The sequence below is a fragment of the Pseudorasbora parva genome, chromosome 1 (assembly GCF_024679245.1).
Source record: "Pseudorasbora parva isolate DD20220531a chromosome 1, ASM2467924v1, whole genome shotgun sequence".
NCBI classification, from domain to species: domain Eukaryota; kingdom Metazoa; phylum Chordata; class Actinopteri; order Cypriniformes; family Gobionidae; genus Pseudorasbora; species Pseudorasbora parva.
In genome coordinates this window covers 39,705,453-39,725,189 of record NC_090172.1, presented here as the reverse complement: position 1 = coordinate 39,725,189, position 19,737 = coordinate 39,705,453, and the positions used below count along the sequence as shown (strand labels likewise).

General features: G+C 39.6%; 1 protein-coding gene across 6 annotated transcripts in view; it reads left to right on the top strand.

The window, feature by feature from the left end:
* The window catches only part of plekhg4 (pleckstrin homology domain containing, family G (with RhoGef domain) member 4), a 104,167-nt gene that overhangs the window by 41,729 nt on the left and 42,701 nt on the right, over positions 1-19,737 (top strand). For all 6 annotated transcript variants that reach the window (XM_067440401.1, XM_067440400.1, XM_067440397.1 and 3 more), the window contains 5 exons: positions 5,268-5,465; positions 10,154-13,487; positions 16,809-16,985; positions 17,067-17,190; positions 17,418-17,511. In XM_067440401.1, the coding sequence (XP_067296502.1) occupies positions 5,268-5,465; positions 10,154-13,487; positions 16,809-16,985; positions 17,067-17,190; positions 17,418-17,511 (3,927 nt within the window). The remainder of the gene's footprint in view (positions 1-5,267; positions 5,466-10,153; positions 13,488-16,808; positions 16,986-17,066; positions 17,191-17,417; positions 17,512-19,737) is intronic.

The following is a 19,737-nucleotide window of genomic DNA, read 5'->3' as shown; positions in this document are numbered from 1 at the left end:
TGGTAATTTAATTCTTAAATTAGTTTACCATGTTATTTATAGTTGGACAGAATGATGAAGACTGTAGCATAACTGCACATGCAAACATAGTTTTATGTTCCACTACAATGCTTTTCAAACATATTTTTCCATCTTTTCCTTAAAATGTTGTCCTGTAGGAGTTAAACAGGCAACAGAGGGATTCTCTGGAGACGGATACAATTGATTTGATTACACCAGCAAGAGTGTGACCCATAGAGATGCTTAATTTAAGTAATCTAATATTGTCCAGCCAAAGGCCAAGCTGTCATCTTAAAAGGGGACAGGCTTGATTTAACAATGCCGTGTACCGTGCACTCTCATGTCATGATTATCATTAGTGAAAAGAGCCCATGCCGTAAATAACACTCCTCCTAACGACATCCCTAGACACAGACAGCTGCTATTAGATGGTTTGTCACATGCTGGGGAAATGGTTAGATTCAGCTTGCATGCCAAGATTTTGATATTATTTTTCAACAAACAAAAAACAACATAGTGTTCATCTGTCAATTGCAAATTACATCCACAATGTATAATTTAATATTTGAAGGATAAAATGCACATCCCGTGGCTTTTGAAACAAGCACACAACGCTAAGACAAGATGTATTCCGATGAAGATGTTGGCATGCTGGATGAAGCAGATTTACAAGCACATTAGTCTGTTGGTTCAACTTTAAACATCAGAATGGTAGTTTCAGTCAGACTAAACCATTTTTGTGACATTTAAAAAAAGTTCCACAGAATTCTAATGTTTAAGTGCATAAACATGCTTCAAATGTTCACTTCTTAAATATTTTAGGAAACAATACATTCAGCAGTCAATAAGAGTAACCAGGCATGATTTCACAGTTCCAACTATAAACAATACATTCATGAACGTAGAAGATGAAAATTGGATGTCACAATCAACCACCACCAGAATGGTTTCTTTTTGCATTCTCTCACAACACACTGTACCTGAAGAATGCAAACTAAGAACGCATACAGTACACTGCTAAAACTTTTGGAGGGTTTTTTATTTTAATTTTATGTTTATAAATTAAGTGTCTTATGCTCACCAAGGGTGTAATATTGTGGAAAAAATATTACAATGTAAAATATATTTTCTATTTAAATATATTTTAAAAGGTAATTTATTCTTGTGGCGTCAAAGCTGAATTTTCAGCATCATAACTCAAGTCTTCAGTGTCACATGATCCGTCAAGCTACAACCAACCACAGCAACGAAGGTGAAACAGAGCTTGTTGATAGATTAAACATTCGCCGTATACGGTCGGCAAAACTCAGAACACATCTTCCCTTTTTAAGAATGACTTCAGTGCCGTTTGTTCTTTTCTCAGAGAAAATCTTAACTCCAAGTCTTCCAGAGTCATGGTCAAAGCTGATTCGAAAGACAGACGTTCGCCAGTTTCTGTGTTTACTACAAGCATGCAAACGTAACTCGGCCGTCATCATTATGGCCCCGCCCACCGACTCTATACACGATGTGATTGGCCCGGCAAGAGTTTGGGGATTACAGCTCAGAAGGGTATTGAGAGTTGCTAGACGACACTCACGGGCAGATTAGATTTGCTGCCGCTAGGGTGCGTCTAGATTTCTAGGCTACTGATTTGAGCCTATTCAGCCCAAAATCATTGTAGAATATGCTAAATAACTTTCTGCTCAGCCCTGTCTATGTGGACTCCAAACCACAAACACTCAGAAAACCACAGAATATCTCTGACAAAGTGTGGTACGAGTTCATGAGGCGCAGTGTTTATCCTGTAGGCATGACTATGGATCTTTGCAGAATGATACCATTGTAGACCCAAATCTTTCCAACTTGTCTAACTAATGCCTTTAGAGAAAAGACCAAAATGAGTGATAAAAAAGAGGGAGAGGGATGAGCGGCTTGTGTGGCCATTCAGATCTGGAGGAAATTAAGCCGTCTGCTGTAGACTAACAGTAAATCCCTCTCCTCTTTCAGACTGGGCCCTTCTAGGGTCTCCCATTCAGCTCACCGACACAGAGGAAAAGCTTAAGCTGCAGCTTCTTACCTTTAAAAGGTAAAAATGGAGAAGGAATTTGGAATATTTGACTTTCTCTGGGAAATGTTTGCTTTTACACTATTTGAGACAGGAAGTCTGCATTGATTCCTCTTCCTTCCTGGGTCAACACGCTACAGGCAGTCAGACTCATGACTGAGCATTTGTCATGACAAGTAGATGAAACCTACTCTAATCAACATGCCATGACACTGTTCTGCTCAGTTTAGCTGGAGTGATGGCTCTTGGGAAAATGATATTGCTTTTGCTTATGTTGATGGGTGGTGTGTGTTACTGTGCGGGTTTAAATGGGGGTCCTAATGATGTTATACATTATTCATTGGAGAGTCTGTAGGATTTTTGTGGGCCTCAAGAGAGCTTTTCCCCAAGCTCCAGAGCCTGCTCTTTGATTGATGCCTTCTTGGCACCTCAGTTGAAACTGTTTGAGAGGAACCCCTCTCTCTCCTGCTCTCAAGGCCAACCTGCTGCCAGATAAAAAAAAAAATCCTGCTGCCTTCAATCATCTCGAAATCTCAATGGACATAATTGGTTGAGAACTCCTCGTTCTTGAAGCTAGACACTACTCTCTTTTATTTGCTCATAGCTAAATCTAAAGACATCACAAAATATTTTCAGTGGAGAAACCTGGAGAGAGACAAGGTGGATGTATGTGTTCTAACAGCTCCATATATGAATCAATGTATGAGATCTGCATAAAATAAGCACACTTACCTGAGCTTCAAAATGTGAGTCAAAGAATGATCACACTTCCATACTTTGTGTTATTTCAGGTGGCCAAAGATGTGTGTGGGGGAGTCTCAGTTCCCAGGCTGACTGGGTTACTGCACTGATAACAATATGGCACAGCACATTCGTCCTAAGTGAAGACACACACACACACACACACACACACACACACACACACACACACACACACACACACACACACACACACACACACACACACACACACACACACACACACACACACACACGCGCGCGCGCGCGCGCATGCATGCATGCATGCACAATTTAATTGGCTATATAAATAGAACCCCTGTTTGTGACAATATTCAAAAGCCCTCCTTTCTAAGCTGATATGTACCTCTGACACTTCTTTTGTAATAAATAAATTAAAAAATATTACAGTTTAGTGTTGTACATCTTTATTTCACTTTTTCTTTACGGCATTTATTTTTATAATTTTAATTAGTGTTATGTTTATATAACTACTTAACCTGCTTCTTCCCTTTAGTCTTCCCTTTATATTGAGAAAATTATGAATTGTCTTTGCTGAACTCTATCAGTCATTAACTTTAATGGATTATTTAAACTTAAACTATGAAGATTGTGTTTGTAGTATTGGTTTTGTGTAGCCTGACTTTCAACATAAAGTTTAGTTGCTTTTCCCGTCATGATTTTCAAGAAATGTCATTTCTAATTTTAAAATGTAACAATGAGTTTGTATTGCTTTAGTCTCTTTCATTGTGTGTCCCAATCATCTCTTGATGCTTGTGGCTGGGTCCTCATACCCCTTTTGGAAACCTCTCTGTTACTTTGTTTTTGTGACTATTACTGTTTTGTATGCAAGAAGGTCTTTCTCAGTCCTCCTACATGACTTCACTAATCTCTTATCCTCTCTTTAATGCTGGTGGAATTACAATATCTACCCACAGTGCACCTGTCCATCTGCTTAGCTAGCAAATGCGCCATGTTTCCTATCTTTTTCTCAACATAAATATATACATTACTTTAACTTTTACTTTAACTCTGGCTCTGCTATAGTTCCAATATGTCATATATCGGTACAATCTTACCCTAAATTACAATCTCCAAATTTGCATAAGCATATACAGTCTCTGCACAGGTATCACAAGTCTTTAAAGCAGTATCGGAATTTCTCATCCATCTCTCCTAGCTGACAGGCCTCAGTCACTGTATATGCTTGACTGAACTTTTGATATTTAGTAACCTGAGTAGTGTTGTGAGGTCATAAGTGGTGGTACTGTAAGTAGTACATCATGAGAAACTTGGTAGGGTAGAGCTGCTTTATGCAGTTGTGTGGTTTGGATGCCATTTGTACAATGAGTTTATTGATACTATACTGGAAAAGAATGGTTGTGAAAATAAACAATTCAATAATGTTTTAATGTATTTTATAGAGAACAAGAGAAAGTTAAGATAGGGCCACATGGTGAAAGTTATTAGAAATGCTGTGTGACAAGTCTTTTATAAGAGACTTGATGACTGTGAACAAGACAAAGGCACGGGGTACTTCAAGTCCACACTGGTCACGGTGAGATTTCAGGTGAATATGCCTGCATGTTAGCCAAGCGAGCACTGACATGATTGTTGGTTGAGATGATCATAAAAGATTGACAGTAGATTTTTATACTGTTTGCAGTGAACATAATCTTTATTTACAAAGAAATTCTTCAAAACTGATTATGTTGAGCCCATTTTATTTTTTCAAGTAAGTCAGTGGAGCACGTTTGTGTTGCAGACGTGATATGACATGCAGGGACTCGCATGTATGGACAAACATTTTCTCCATCTCTTTGCATGATTAATTAATGCATTTATGCTAATATTGACTAATCAGCAGAGAATCAATAAGCTCAGTTGGTTAAAAGATTAACATCAATTAACCAACAACTCATTAATTAAGAACACTATCCAAGCTCAACCTCAAAAGTGTGAACGGCGGAGGAAGAGTTCATGCTTATGAAGTGCAAATAGACACAGTAAAGTTAGACTAGAGGCCTATTTCCTAAAGTGTGGAGCGCCTGATATTTTTAGCTGCATTTTGGTCGCTCCCTGCTCTGGCTTTAAGAGTCAGGTTTCACCGTCGGCTGCTGTTCTTCTGTGAACTTCTCAGAGTGAAAGGTTCTTGATGGAGACCACCAGGGATGCTGATCAGCTGCTTTCAGGACACGTGTGGACGCTGCAGAAAAAAAAGCTTGGTCTGAGTATTGACAGACAAGACCAGGCTTGGGTGATTCACTTCCTGAGAAGTGTGTCAGTCAATGTGTCTTTGTAGGACTTAATGCCATCTTGATGTTTTGATGGGCAGCATATTGGGTTTCAAGCAGTTAGGATGACCTGTTGCGTCATGAGATCATCTAGGATTTTCATTGTTTGTATTAGTGTTCAGTAACCAAAAAATGTAATTAAGAAGGTTTTTAGTGCTTCCTCTAAGTGTTTGTATGTTTCTCTGCAGGACTCTGAATCTCTGGACAGCTGTATCCAGAGCACGCTCTCCGCTCTCTACCCTCCATTTGAAGCCACTGCGGCCACCGTGCTCTGCCAGGTGTTAGACGTGGTCGAGACAACATACCGCGGGGACGGGCTGCGCTACATCATTGACTTCCTAGTGCCTGCTAAACACATCCTTCAGAGCATTCAACAAGATGCATGCGTGAGTCTTGAATTCCCCATTCATTGATTGATTGATTGATTCATTCATAATGCTAAACTTTATTAAAAAAAAATTTAAACAGTACTGAAGGTTGCGTTTAGTAATAATTCAGGTTATTTTCCGATAGTGAGGTAAAACATTGCCTAATCATTTGTGTATCTGACTCCAGAGCATTTATTATGTATGCTGTGATATTAAATAAAGCACTATAATAAAATACATAGACATGCTTTCACAAGCATTCAACAGAATGACACATTTCCCTTTCATTCTTTTCTTATCTCTTACTCACTGCTTCACTCATTCTGCCATATAATCTCATCTTAACATTTGCCGCCATATTTTGTTCATGCTTTTTTTGTTGGCTTCTTGTTGTGTTTTGTCATGTCCTCTTCCGTGTCATGTTTTGTTAGCTGAGCTCCCACTCATCGTTGGTCATTATGAGGGTGTACCCAGAACACACATACATGTTTATGTTAAAACATAAAGCAGGGCAAGCCTGTTGGCCTGAATGCTTGTGTTAGGTCTTCATGTTTTGGTTATTTGAAAAGAAGCCCCCAGAAGTCATATCTGCGTCGCAGAGTGCTGGGATCCTTCCCAGCCAGATCAGCACAGATACGTACACTCACATGCTCTACACAGCTGTCTACACACACGTTCTTTACTCTCGACTTCAGCTGCTGGTTCCTTAGTTACAGTTTTCTTTGTAACACCCCCATATGCTGCATACACAGCATGCTGAACTCTAAGTGACAAGGAGAGACAGGAAATAATGGGGAGATGGCGATCAGGAAATAAAAAGAGCTGGACTCAATCTCACGTTGCTGAAAATATCTACTTAGACTAGATGACCTTGCTAATTTATGTACACATGCATGAATAATCGAGCTGCAGCATGTTTCTTTTTTTTCATGTTCATGTTCATGTGTGTAGTCAAGCTACAGTTGTAGCTCATCTAGGTCAGTCAAGTCTCATTTTTGTGAAGTTGGACTAACAATGGTTTTGGTTAATGAGGATGTCTTTATATGACACTTTATATGATACAAAAGGCGGTTTTAGTCTGATCAAAATCAAATGTCTTAAGTGCATGTAAACGCACTTTATGACTCCTGATGTTTCTGACAACAGAGAAACCTCACAATTATTCATCATTTCTGCTCTGCGTGCTCACACAAATAAAAATATCAATGGCATTTCATAAATGAAAGCCAGCACCAGTGGAGAAGACCAGTGGATCTTTTTTTCAGTGTGCACCTGAAAAGTTATTTTAACAGGACCCCTACCAGTTAATTTAGATCCCCTTAAGTGTCTTGGTTTTTGTAATTTGTCTGTGTGTGCGTGTCAATATGTGCATTTATTCTCTTGTGAACCCTGTGGGAACAGTGGCTACTCGGTGCACCTGGGGTCAGTGGAGTATTTCCAGGTCTGTCTCTTCCTCTGTGTAGGTGGGGGCTGCAGCTTGAAGGTGAATGAGAATATAATAATGGGAAACAGAAGCTTAAACTGAGAGTTCTGTGAATAAAAAGCCCTTTCAACCCACCCCCCCACCCCTACCATCAGCGCAAGGACATCCAACCCTCCTTCCTCCCTTGCCCTGCTCTTCCTTTCAAAGGATACGGGTCATTTTCAGCCGACCGTAGTCAACTTGAGGAGAATATTCATTTCATTGCTGGTATATCCGAAAGCACATTTGCATCAAGTTACACAGAGCCGGTCAATATTAAAGCCTGTGACACAATTGTCAAGGCATATAGGAAGAAACTCTGAACTGTGGCGTTGTTTCGGGACTCCAAGGCTATTTTCTCATTCTTTAGTGTCCCACTTCCTTTGTAGAATTCATTCGAATGAATGAAACGCGGTACAGAGTGACTGCAGGGCCTTCTGTCTAAAACTGAATTACAATAAAAAGAGGCTTATTGTCCAAACTGTCTCAGTCAATCATCTAGAAGCATTCGCCTTCAACAAGAAAGAGTCTATTGTAATCCCTTCCGACTTTAAGCCCTTGTGATATATCTGTATTATTCACTGTTGCATTAATTAAAAACATAGTGGCAGAATGATAACATATTGTTTTTACAAAGCTTTACTTGTATTAGTCTATACAAATGTATTGCATGTATTTTACTTTTTGCAATACTGGTACATATTTTCCTCAAAAGTCAAAGTCATAGGTCAACAAATACTTATTTGTTGTTTGTCAAAAATACATGCATACAAACATATACAGTGAGGAAAATAAGTATTTGAACACCCTGCTATTTTGCAAGTTCTCCCACTTGGAAATCATGGAGGGGTCTGAAATTGTCATCGTAGGTGCATGTCCACTGTGAGAGATCTAATCAAAATAAAAAAGTCCAGAAATCACAATATATGATTTTTGATCTATTTATTTGTATAATACAGCTGCTAATAAGTATTTGAACACCTGTCTATCAGCAATAATTCTGACCATCAAAGACCTGTTAGTTTGCCTTTAAAATATCCACCTCCACTCCATTTATTATCCTAAATTAGATGCACTTGTTTGAGGTCATTAGCTGCATAAAGACACCTGTCCACCCCATACTATCAGTAAGAATCCAACTACTAACATGGCCAAGATCAAAAAAAAATTGCCAAGCATCTTGGTGAAAAAAGGTCCACTGTTGGAGCAATCATTAGAAATTGGAAGAAGCTAAACATGATTGTCAATCTCCCTCAGACTGGGGCTCCATGCAAGATCTCACCTTGTGGAGTCTCAATAATCCTAAGAAAGGTGAGAAATCAGCCCAGAACTAAACGGGAGGAGCTGGTCAATTACCTGAAAAGAGCTGGGACCACAGTTTCCAAGGTTAATGTTGATAATACACTAGGACGTCGTGGTTTGAAATCATGCATGGCACGGAAGGTTTCTCTGCTTAAACCAGCACATGTCCATGCCCGTCTTAAGTTTGCCATTGACCATTTGGATGATCCAGAGAAAGTCATGTGGTCAGATGAGGCCAAAATAGAACTTTTTGGTCACAATTCCACTAAACATGTTTGGAGGAAGAAGAATGATGAGTACCATCCCAAGAACACCATCCCCACTGTGAAAAAATGGGGGTGGTAGCATCATGCTTTTGGGGGTTTTTCTGCACATGGGGCAGGGCTCCTGCACTGTATTAAGGAGAGGATGACTGGGACCATGTATTGCAAGATTATGGGAACAATCTCCTTCCCTCAGTTAGAGCATTGAAGATGGGTCGAGGCTTGGTCTTCCAACATGAAAATTACCTGAAGCACACAGCCAGGATAACCAAGGAGTGGCTCTGTAAGAAGCAAATTGAGGTTCTGGCGTGGCCTAGCCAGTCTCCAGACCTAAACCCAATAGAGAATCTTTGGAGGGAGCTCAAACTGTGTTTCTGATTTCTGGATTTTTTATTTTTTTAGATTATGTTTTTCACAGTGGACATCCACCTACAATGACAATTTCAGACCCCTCCACGATTTCTAAGTGGGAGAACTTGCAAAATAGTTCAAATAGTTGCAGGGTGTTCAAATACTTTTTTTCCTCACTGTATAGGTAAGATGCAATCACACTCACACTGCAGTGTGTACATAATATTAATTTTAATAATATGAAAATATAATCCTTTTTTTATTAAATTAATGTCTATGTGTGTGACTGTATAAATGTGATGTGTGTAGGGCTTGACATTAACACCCGCCAAATGCGGGTAGATTTCAGCTGTGGCGGGTACGGCAGCCACTCCCACTAGCCACTTTGGTGGGTTGAATATAATTTACAGCTAAATGAAATGCCAAGACCGTCGTATCACAAAATTGGCTACAATTCAACTACAACTCTTTAAACTTAGTGAAGGCGAGATAGGCGGAATTGCGCTGAATTACACACAACAAAAGCGCTCTCTTGCGTGCGCGCTCTCTCGCACGCGGGATCAGTTCTCCTTGCTCCTGAATAGTCAAATACACTCGCACACTAATGTCAAAATGTCCATCGCATGAACACTGTCGTTTATGGCTTAAGTGTATGTAAACAGGTGGGTAATAACTTAATATGTGTCACAAATATTACATCCATGCATTCAGCAGCCCAATTAAATACCTGTCTGTCATTAATGTTTATCAAACAACTACAGATGTTAAATAAATGTATACATATTAAATTATATATATATATATATATATATATATATATATATATATATATAAATTGTGGCCAGTGAAAATGCTGAGCGGCTAGTAACTTTGGAAAACCACTAGCCACAGTGGCTGGTGAGCAAAAAAGTTAATGTCAAGCCCTGGATGTGTGCAAACTAAATTTATGCTGTTTTGAGACAATATTAATTTTCTTATCATCTAGAGGAATGAACCAAAACAATCCAGTTATCGCACTCTTGCGACTTTGTGCATAGAATGGGGAAAAATGGAAAATATTAATAGCCAATTTGTCTTATCTTCATGTTTTAAAGTCCTGAAAATTATATGTGCCAAATATAATAATTTAGCTGAATGACCCATTGAAAGATTTCTGCCTCTAGCTCTGTTGTGCTAGATTTTACAGCAGTATATTGAAACTTGGAATGTATTTCTTTCTGAGAAGTCTGAATTGTGTCCATTGAGTCTTTCTTTGTAACTGACAACAGTTAAATTAAAATTGATTGATTGCCTGACTGATTGTTCCCTCTCTCTCTCTCTCTCTACAGTTCCCATACTGTGGTTTCCTTTTTCGTCATGAAGGCTGGCCACTGTGTATTCATGAGAAGGTTATAATCCAGCTCTCCTCTTTGGACTGGCGTGTGTTACGGCCCAGCGACTTCTACTTGCAGGTGACGCCAAAGCCCAAAAGCCCCCCACGCATCACTGTGAAGTGTCTGGCAGTTAGCGGGCAGCATGTGGAGGAGCTTAATGTACCAGAGCTAGCATACACCTCTCTATTCACCATGGACTGGCTGGAATCCATCAACCGGGAGAGGAGTGTGGTCAGAAGAGCCGCCCTGGAACACTGTCTTTTATCAGCGGATAATGACATTTTTAGGGTACCATGGGAGGATATTGTTCACCCAGAGTTCATCAGCAGACCCTCCAAAGTTACAGAACAAGGCGGAAGTAGAGGAATGGCAAAGGAAGTTACGGACAGAAAGGGGAGGGACTCCGATGTAGATCAAGAAGACAACCCTGAGGATTTACAATGTAGGATTTTTATTGACACTTCCACGGACCAATCAACAGAAATGGACTGTCAGAGCAAGGGGGTTAAGCTCCTCCCTGCTCTCAGTGAGATCAATAGAGATAGCAGTGAGCAGAGCTCATGCAGCAACGCAGAGGATTCAGAGGGAGAGTATGTGGAGTTAGCCGATATCTCCTTACCACGCTTTTCCCCACAGAAGGGCTCTCTCACTCAAGCCATTAGTATGAACTACAGAAATCTACATAAACCGCAGACTGCTGGTTCCACTCAGCCTAAAGCCAAGCCAGAGGAGAGTCTTTTGAAGAATGGTGCATGCTCACAGAGCATGGTGTGTGCCATGCTGATTGAGGAAAACCTGAGTGATACCTGCCAATCTGTGATCTTAACCCCCACTGCTCTTGCAGAGGCAGAGCATCCGCTCCAGCAGGTGGACAAGTCTAAGCCCACATCTGCTGCAGGTACAGCCTCTTGTGATAGTGTGTCTGAGCATGAGTCTGAGAGAGAGTTGTCTGACTGTGATACTGCTCCACAATCTGATATGCCAAAACAAACAGACAGTAAACCAGTCATCACATCACAACTAGACAACTGTATCATCAGCACATTACAACCAGTCAGCAAACTAGAGAGCACATCACAACTAGTCTGTGAGCCAATCAAGACATCACAACTAGACATTGAACCAGTAAGCATATCTCAAACAGAACATGAACTATGCATATTTCAACTTGACAGTAAACTAGTTGGTACTTCACAACCAGACAGCAAACCAGTCGGCATGTCACACCTAGTCAGTGAGCCACTTAAGACAACACAACCAGAAGTTGCACCAGTAGGCATATGTCAGCTAGACAGTAATTTAGTCAGCACATCACAACTAGAAAGCAAACCAGTCTGCACATCACAGCTAGTCAGTGAGCCACTTAAAACCTCACAACCAGAAGTTGAACCAGTAACCATATGTCAGCTAGACAGTAATTTAACCAGCACATCACAGCTATTCACCACAACTCAGCTAGACAATGAACTAGTCAGCACCTCACAACCAGAGAGCAAACCAGTCGGCATGTCACAGCTAATCAATGAGCCACTTAAAATGTCACAACCAGAAGTTGAACCAGTAAGCATATGTCAGCTAGACAGTAATTTAGTCAGCGCATCACAACCAAAGAGCAAACCAGTCGGCATGTCACAGTTAGTCAATGAGCCACTCAAAACATCACAACCAGAAGTTGAACCAGTAAGCATATGTCAGCTAGACAGTAATTTAACCAGCACATTACAACTAGTCAGCACAGTTCAGCTAGACAATGAACTAGTCAGCACCTCACAACTAGAGAGCAAACCAGTCGGCATGTCACAGCTAATCAATGAGCCACTTAAAACGTCACAACCAGAAGTTGAACCAGTAAGCATATGTCAGCTGGACAGTAATTTAGTCAGTGCATCACAACCAAAGAGCAAACCAGTCGGCATGTCACAGTTAGTCAATGAGCCACTCAAAACATCACAACCAGAAGTTGAACCAGTAAACACATCACAACCCGATAACCATCCATTCGACAAATCACAACTAGAATGTGGACTAGTTAGCATATCTTCACCATACAGCAAACCACCCAACACATCACATCTATACGAAATGTCTCTAAGAATATCACAACCAGACAGCAAAACAGTTGACGCAGAGCAACTAGAAAGCGAAATAACGAGTACATCACTACCAGAGAAGGAAATGTTATCAGGTAATTTAGAGAGTGAAAACTCAGAACAAGTTTCTCCGGATAATATTGAACTCTTTGTGTCGGATCCTACTGCAAAAGCAGAGATCGGATCTGAGCAGATGAGAGATGATTGTGGCCTGGAAGACAGTTGTGATCTGCAGAACAGTGGAGTGTTCTCTGAGCCTCTTGCTGTCAGTGTGTCTTTACAGAAACAGCCTGAGCAAACAGATCACAGCCCATGTCAGATACACACTCACATCCATACGCCACCTGAGAAAGTGTATAATATTACTGCTGTAAAAGAGGACCATAAGACATTTAGTAAAAGTAGCCATGGCAAGAATGAATCTGATGGTGATTATAGTCCTAGTCCAGTGGAAGACGTTGGGCCTGTTTTGGCTGCTCCGCAAAGCAAACAGGTAGCCCTTGCCTCTGTCACCACAGCGCTTGGGGAGGATACAGTTACACTCATTTCACAGGGTCAGGTGAGGACAGAATCCTCTGAGGAGAGAAACAACGAGACAGAGCTGGAACTCCAGACAAAGGAAGAACGTGCAGAAAGAGAAGTAGCGGGAAAGACGCCTTGTAAGGAGGCAAAAACAGTAGAAAAGAAAAGCATTAGCGTGTTGGAAAGCAAGACGGAGAATGAATTAGGAGCAGTTTGTAGGGCAGAGGAAGTTGAGACTGCTCAAACAGGTCTAGTAGATACCACGCCCAAGTCTGACTCTGATGTTCAAGTTCAGGAGGAGGGCAGCTTCTCTGTTGGAACAGATGAGAAGAAACCAACCAATGTTAAAGAGCATGGGGTGGAGAAAGCGAAGAGCAAGGCCAATACTGTGAGTGAGCAGGAGGCCATAGTGACCAGCTATTCTGAAAATAGAGTCCAGTCAGCATGCACTCAAGTCCTTGATCTAGCCTCAGATGTGCCAAACACAAATGGACATATGCACACTCAGGACACACCTACCACCGAACGAGATGGGCAAAAAGCAAAAGAGGAGGAGAGAAGGGGGATAAAGGAGGAGAAGCAAGAGGATGAGGTTACTTCCTCTGTGAATGGCTCTCCAGCAGAGCATCAGCAGCAAGCAGACATGGAGTCCCATTACCATCAGGAGGAAGAGCAAGGTAGAGTCATCTTTGAAAAGTCCATCCCGCTCCCCTTTACTTTATCCACATGCCTTCTTTCTTTTTAAACTCCCACTTTCCCCTAACATTTTTCATTATCCTTACCAATTTCTTCATCTTAACAGATACATGTAACTCTGTATCTCAGATAACTCTGACCTGTTTCAGATGTCCAAAGACTTCTTTCACTGCATCAGCTAATGAAGGACCTACTTCTCTTCCTTCTCCTCTTCTTTATTGACTCCATTCATTCACTTTCAGTTTCATCCTCTTCCTCATGTTATCACTTTTATAACTATTTTAATTCGGTTAATCCCCTCTATTATTCACTTTTAATGTGGTTTCATGTATGATTTTTGTTCTACTTCACAAACTGTCTCTATGGTTTGCAGCAGTTCACTATAGTGAGTCATTATTTTCCATTATTCATTCATTGCCATGTCCACCTAGTATATTTACTCTAGATTAGCTGACTAGTGCTGGCGTTTCGACATTCAGGCCTCTGACAAGTTACAAATGGCTCTCAAATGGCCCATGCTACGACCTGATAGAGCTGCCTTTCTCTCCAGGCTGAAAGAAAAGCGTGGGAGGTTTTGCTAAGACTCGGTGCTTTACAAGGACTCACTTCGTAGCAGGTCATATTCCGGCCTCTAGACAGTTTGTTTTCAAATTTAGACACATTAATTCCACTGAACACCGTCCAAGATAGACGCTGTTTCACATCTGACCTGCTAAAGGAAACAGTTAAAGAGAAGCCTGGGTCATGTGCAGGATTTCTGCTTTGTCTACTTTAGTAACTCAATCCTGCTTTCGTTTAGCTTAAACTATTTTAGGGAAAAAAATTCAGTGAGTCAAGCTGATATCAGATGAAGTGTATTTGGTGTGTGATCAGGAACTGCTTGTTTGCACATTAATACCGCATTTCTTCTGCTTTTTAAATTTATTTTGTTTTATTTTTTCCCTAAAAAAAAAGATGATTTTGAAAAATCATCCGCCAGATTGTTTAGTTCTCCATATCATAGGTTTCTGAACTGGTTGCTGTCAGTGTCCCACCTCCTCTTCCTCTTCATCCAGAGGATTTGGTTGCTTTGGATGTGCACACATGGCTCAGGTGTGGTGCAGGTGTGAAGAAAGATATATGAGATATGGGGATGTGGGTGGGCCTGAACACAATCCCTGCTCTGGGACCTCTGAAATTGCAGGGGGTAAGCAGAGGGGGATGTTTAAGTGTGGTGTGTTCGGGTTATAGATGGAGTGTTTAAGTAATGGAGAACCGGTGGGGGTGCACTGCTTTGAAGATAGGAACAGCAGAAAGAAGAAATGATGGTGTGTTTGTTGTGGTAGTTTGACTATGATAGATCTGATTCTTTCTCTCTTAGTGGGTGGTTCACAAATCCTAAACATTTTTCAGTTTCAGTACTACAATGCTACTATAGATATTACCTCTATACACATTAAAAGTAAGCTTATCTGCTTATCTTTGTTTTCATTTATTCTATTTATCATTTTTCCATTTTCAGAGGATTTCAGGTGTTTATACTACTCTTAATCCACTGTTTCAGGTGAATAAGATTCAGTCTGCTCTTCGGTTTTGCAAAGACTAAAAATGAAAACATAAAAAATCTTCAGTGTCAGCAGTTTGCTGGGTGTATTTTTAGTTTTGAAAGGAAAATTACCTTTGGACAATGCTTCTCTAAGATCTATAAAACCTCTTGAAAAGCAGTAGAGACTTTGATGAGAATACAGTCTGTGAAAGAGAGAGCTGATGAGCTGGGCAGATGGAAGACTAAAGACTAGATGATAGTATGGTTAAACTCAGTAAAGTTTCTACAAGTAAGCAACATTTGATTTTGTGACTGATCAGCCAGACCATTCCATTTACCAATGTATGATCTTAACAATAGGCACATAAAGTATACACATTAATAGGATAGCACATAATCACATTCATTATATCACAATAAAAATAATAAATTTGTCTGCTGTATGGAAATATATTCAGTTTAAATAGCACGTTTTAGAGCCGTCCCTAATGGTTTGACTATCCTGGGTCCGCAGCTACATCAGAAAGAAAAGAAAATCAGATGTAAAGGAGAATAAATGCATGAACTTTGAAAGGTATGGCCCAGAATGAACTCTTCAGACTGTTGCGAGAGAGTGTGAAGCCAAGACCCTATTTGCTCTGCCCTGTCTCGGGTACACTCAGTTCCTCGGGGGGCTCAAATGGTCTATTTCCTCAATGTAAGCATTCTCTGGCGAGGAGAATGTAAGCAAAAGGAAAATAGGGGTAAAAAGCTTAATTTCCCCCCATATTTGTTGATTTTTTTAGTAGCTTTTATCTAACTGAAATAGAACATTCCATTATGTTTATTTCTTTCCTCAGAAGCTAACTTCTGTTCCAGCTCAAATCCCTTCTGAAATACTGTATAGCAATCTCAGCCAGATAATGCTTCAGAGCAATTTATACGTGTTTTCCTTGTCCTCGTGCAAGCTGTTTTACGAGTCCTCGATCTCCCAGGACTCCATCTCATCTGTTTTTGATCTCAGTATCTATGTTCTGCAAAGCAGCAGCAGTGCGTGGCAGTTCAGTGAAGTGAAACTTTTGTTTTATGACTGTCGGAAGCTGATCTCTGGTTATCTCTGAGCCCTATCATGCTGTCAGGTATATGGGGCACAGATCCAAGCTGCCCTATGGATCGACGCACAGGATGATACCTGGAATGCTTTCAATTTCGCTAGGAGAGTGTGTTTGATTAATTTGAGGCCTCTCATCAAAGAGCTGCATGATGGTACAGATTGGGCAAATGCTTATGCTCCATTCAACCATTTCTTCTAGGGATTCAGAGAATGTGGGCCTACTGGCTTTAAGATACCCGTCATGTGAAAAGTCTTCAGAGTCTTAATAACTTTGTGTTTCATGACCCAAAGATTTAGCTTTTTTTAGGTTTAGAGCCAAATGTAGTTATCAGTCAGTCATCTTTAGGCTGTGCTGCTGATTATCTTCAGCGAGTAAGAATCTCAGTGAAATCCAATCTTGTTTCTGATTGATCAAACATTGCAGTAAACACTATTTTGAACTGATCATATCAAAGTTATCTGATATTACTAAAGACTAAAGCTGTGCGTTTTGCCTTTAATTGTCTTTAATGATAAGAAAGACTGTAGACTGACTTGTCAGTATTCCAATGGGTTTCTTTGTTACTTTGTTTTCTTTGTTTGTGTGTGTGTGTGTGTGTGTACGTGTGTGTGTGTGTGTGTGTGTGTGTGTGTGTGTACCAGTGGTGTTTGTTTAAATAACTCCAACCGGTTTTCATATTCCAGCATCCAGTCAGGAAGTAGACAGCATTGTTTGCCACCTGTCTGCTAAAACCCAGAATAAGGACCTCTCAGCAGTTGCTCCACCACTGCCGCCCATCTCCCAGAGGACCCAGCCTGTCCAGAGTGAGGCCTATTACATCAACCCTGATGTCCTGAGCTCAGGAGTGCTCTGCCTGCCTGGTGAGGGCCTGCTTCTAATGTCATTTGTATGGTCCTGCCATCAATAGGATCCATTAGCTCAACTTTTAAAATTAATTTTAGGAACAAGAGATAAATCAGGCCATGCCCTTGTGACCGTGACATTGAGAAACACTATCTGGTTGAATCCAAACTGCAACAGTGGAGAGCTGGTGCGGATCATGGCTTACTTCTTCAGTACACTCAGGTACACCCATTATAGTTTAAAAGTTTGGGGTCAATAAGATTTGTTAATGTTTTTAAAAGAAGTCTGGCTGCATATAAAAAATACAGAGGGAAAAAACATATTGTTTAATATTATTTGAATCACAAGAAAATTATTCTAATCTAAAATCTGCATTTAGAACAATAAATGTTTGAATGTTATTTATTTACATTTCTTCATCAAACACATTACTTTTATTCGACTCTCAGGAAGGAAGTTAGTGCTCTGGGACTGACTGTCCTGGTGGATGCCCGCAGGTGTTCTCCAGTCCCCGCCCTCTTTAAAGCCTTCAACATCCTTCAGGTAAGAACAACCTCACAATATGATTTATAATAACACACATACAGTCTACCATTTGTTCATATCCTCTAGAGAATCCTACACAGATAGAACTGTCACATACAGTTCACATCCTTAAGGCGTTTCCTTTCTCATACTTTCTTCAAAAAGAAATGGAATGCAAACTTGCCATAAATATTGATATTTAAATCTAACTCCCAACCAGACATCTGCTACTGAGGAATTCAGAAGAGCTTTGTAAACTAAACCTCAAAGTAAACCTTTGAGAAGAGTTTCCATCGACGGAATCGGTCATTATTGGCTAAACAATGCAAATAAAAGCAGCACATCATAAATATTAACTGTGATTTCCCAGCTGTGGAAATAAATAGTTGCATTCACACACAATTACACAATAGGACATGCCACATGAGATTAGAAGAGAGGGAGATGACTCCTGGCTGGTTTTCGTTTCCTCATCTGGGATTGGTTATTTTGCAGAATGCATCAATTTCTAACACAAAGACCCTTGATTCTTCCTTGTTAGTAGTTATTTACTTGACCAAGCACAGTACAGAAACTGCTCTTTTAAGAGTGTTGAATGATATTTTATTATTAAAATATGTTATTATTAAAAAATTATTAAACATATTTTATTTTATTTAGTCAGTCGTAAATCTTATGTTGGATTTGAGTGTGGCCTCTGATATGGTCGATCATGATATTTTAATTTCTCGTCTTGAACATTGTACAGGTATTCAAGGTCATGCATTAAACTGGCTCAAATCTTATTTGAACAATAGATTTTTTTTCTTTTTCTAAGTTTGAGAGTAATTCACGCATTTATATTTTTCTAGTTTAGACTATTGTAATTCAGTATATATAGGTATTAGTTAGTGCTATATTAACTGCTTGCAAATAGTCCAGAATCCATCTGCGAGACTTCTTACAGGCACATGCAAATATGAGCACATTACCCCCATCTTACTCTGTCTGCATTGGTTGCCAGTGTGCTTTAAAATAGAGGTTAAGATTTTACTTTTTGTTTTTAAAGTTTTAAATGCGCTGGCACCTTCCTGTATATCTGAACTTGTGACTATTAACATATCTGCTATATGTTTCCATCAAATCAAAAGCTATTGAAGGTTCATAGATTGTGTTTAAAAAGAAAGGGAAACTGGGCTTTTGCCATAGTCGGTCATAAACTGTGGAATTACCCTACCATTATCTATTAGGTTAATCTCTACAGAATTCTTGTTTAAAGTAAAACTTAAAACTTACCTTTTACAGAAAGGCTTACAATATGTGAGTCAATATGAGCTTGGTTTTTTCTGTATGTAATTTGTCTTTGCATGTCATTTTATTTTGTCTTTTTTTTGTTTTTTTGTTTTGTTTTTTATAAAACTTGTATGTTCAGCACAATAGTCAGCAACTGTTGTTTTATTGTGCTATATAAATAAATAAATAAACTAAATAAACTGACCAAGGTGGCGGTATAGAACATCATCATATCTTTTCAGATTTTATATACATTTACTTTTAGTAGATGACTTATCTCATCTCTGTCGCCTTCAGGGTTGGGTGTAACTAGTTACTAAGTAATTAGTTACTGTAATTTAATTACTATAATTGAAACTGTAAAAAAAAACTAATTTTAGAGTTACTTCAAAAGTAATTTAACTAATACTGTTTATAGACTGTAGAACAATTATATATATATAATACAATATTGGAATTAACATCAAAATTTAAAGTTACTTTAAAATGCATGTTTTATGTATACTTCTCACATTTGTAATAGTTTGGTCAGTTAAAGGGGTACTTCAGCACTGGTAAGATGAATCTGTATTTAAATTGTGTCATTAATGTAGTAGAAATATGAAATTATTTTTTAATTTGGTGTCTTCTAGACTGAGAAAAGACAGAAAATGTATTTTTGTCTCTTGGGGATGAAAGACAACAATTCCCAGAATGCTTCGCTGCCCTACGAATCCACTCCCAAAGCCACAGCTACTGAATCACTGATCAATTTCCCAACGCGTTCTACTTCACAAAATCCGTTCAGTTAGAGAACAGACACTACAATTAAAAACTGAACGGGTCTGTTCAATATAATGAGTGAGTTGCCGCGCGAGTGTCACAGCACAAACTCTGAAGGAGTAAGATTACATTCACCGTCATGAATGAGCTGGGGGGACCACGATCATTCGAATATACTCCAGGGTTTCTACTGATTGAGAGCCATATGCT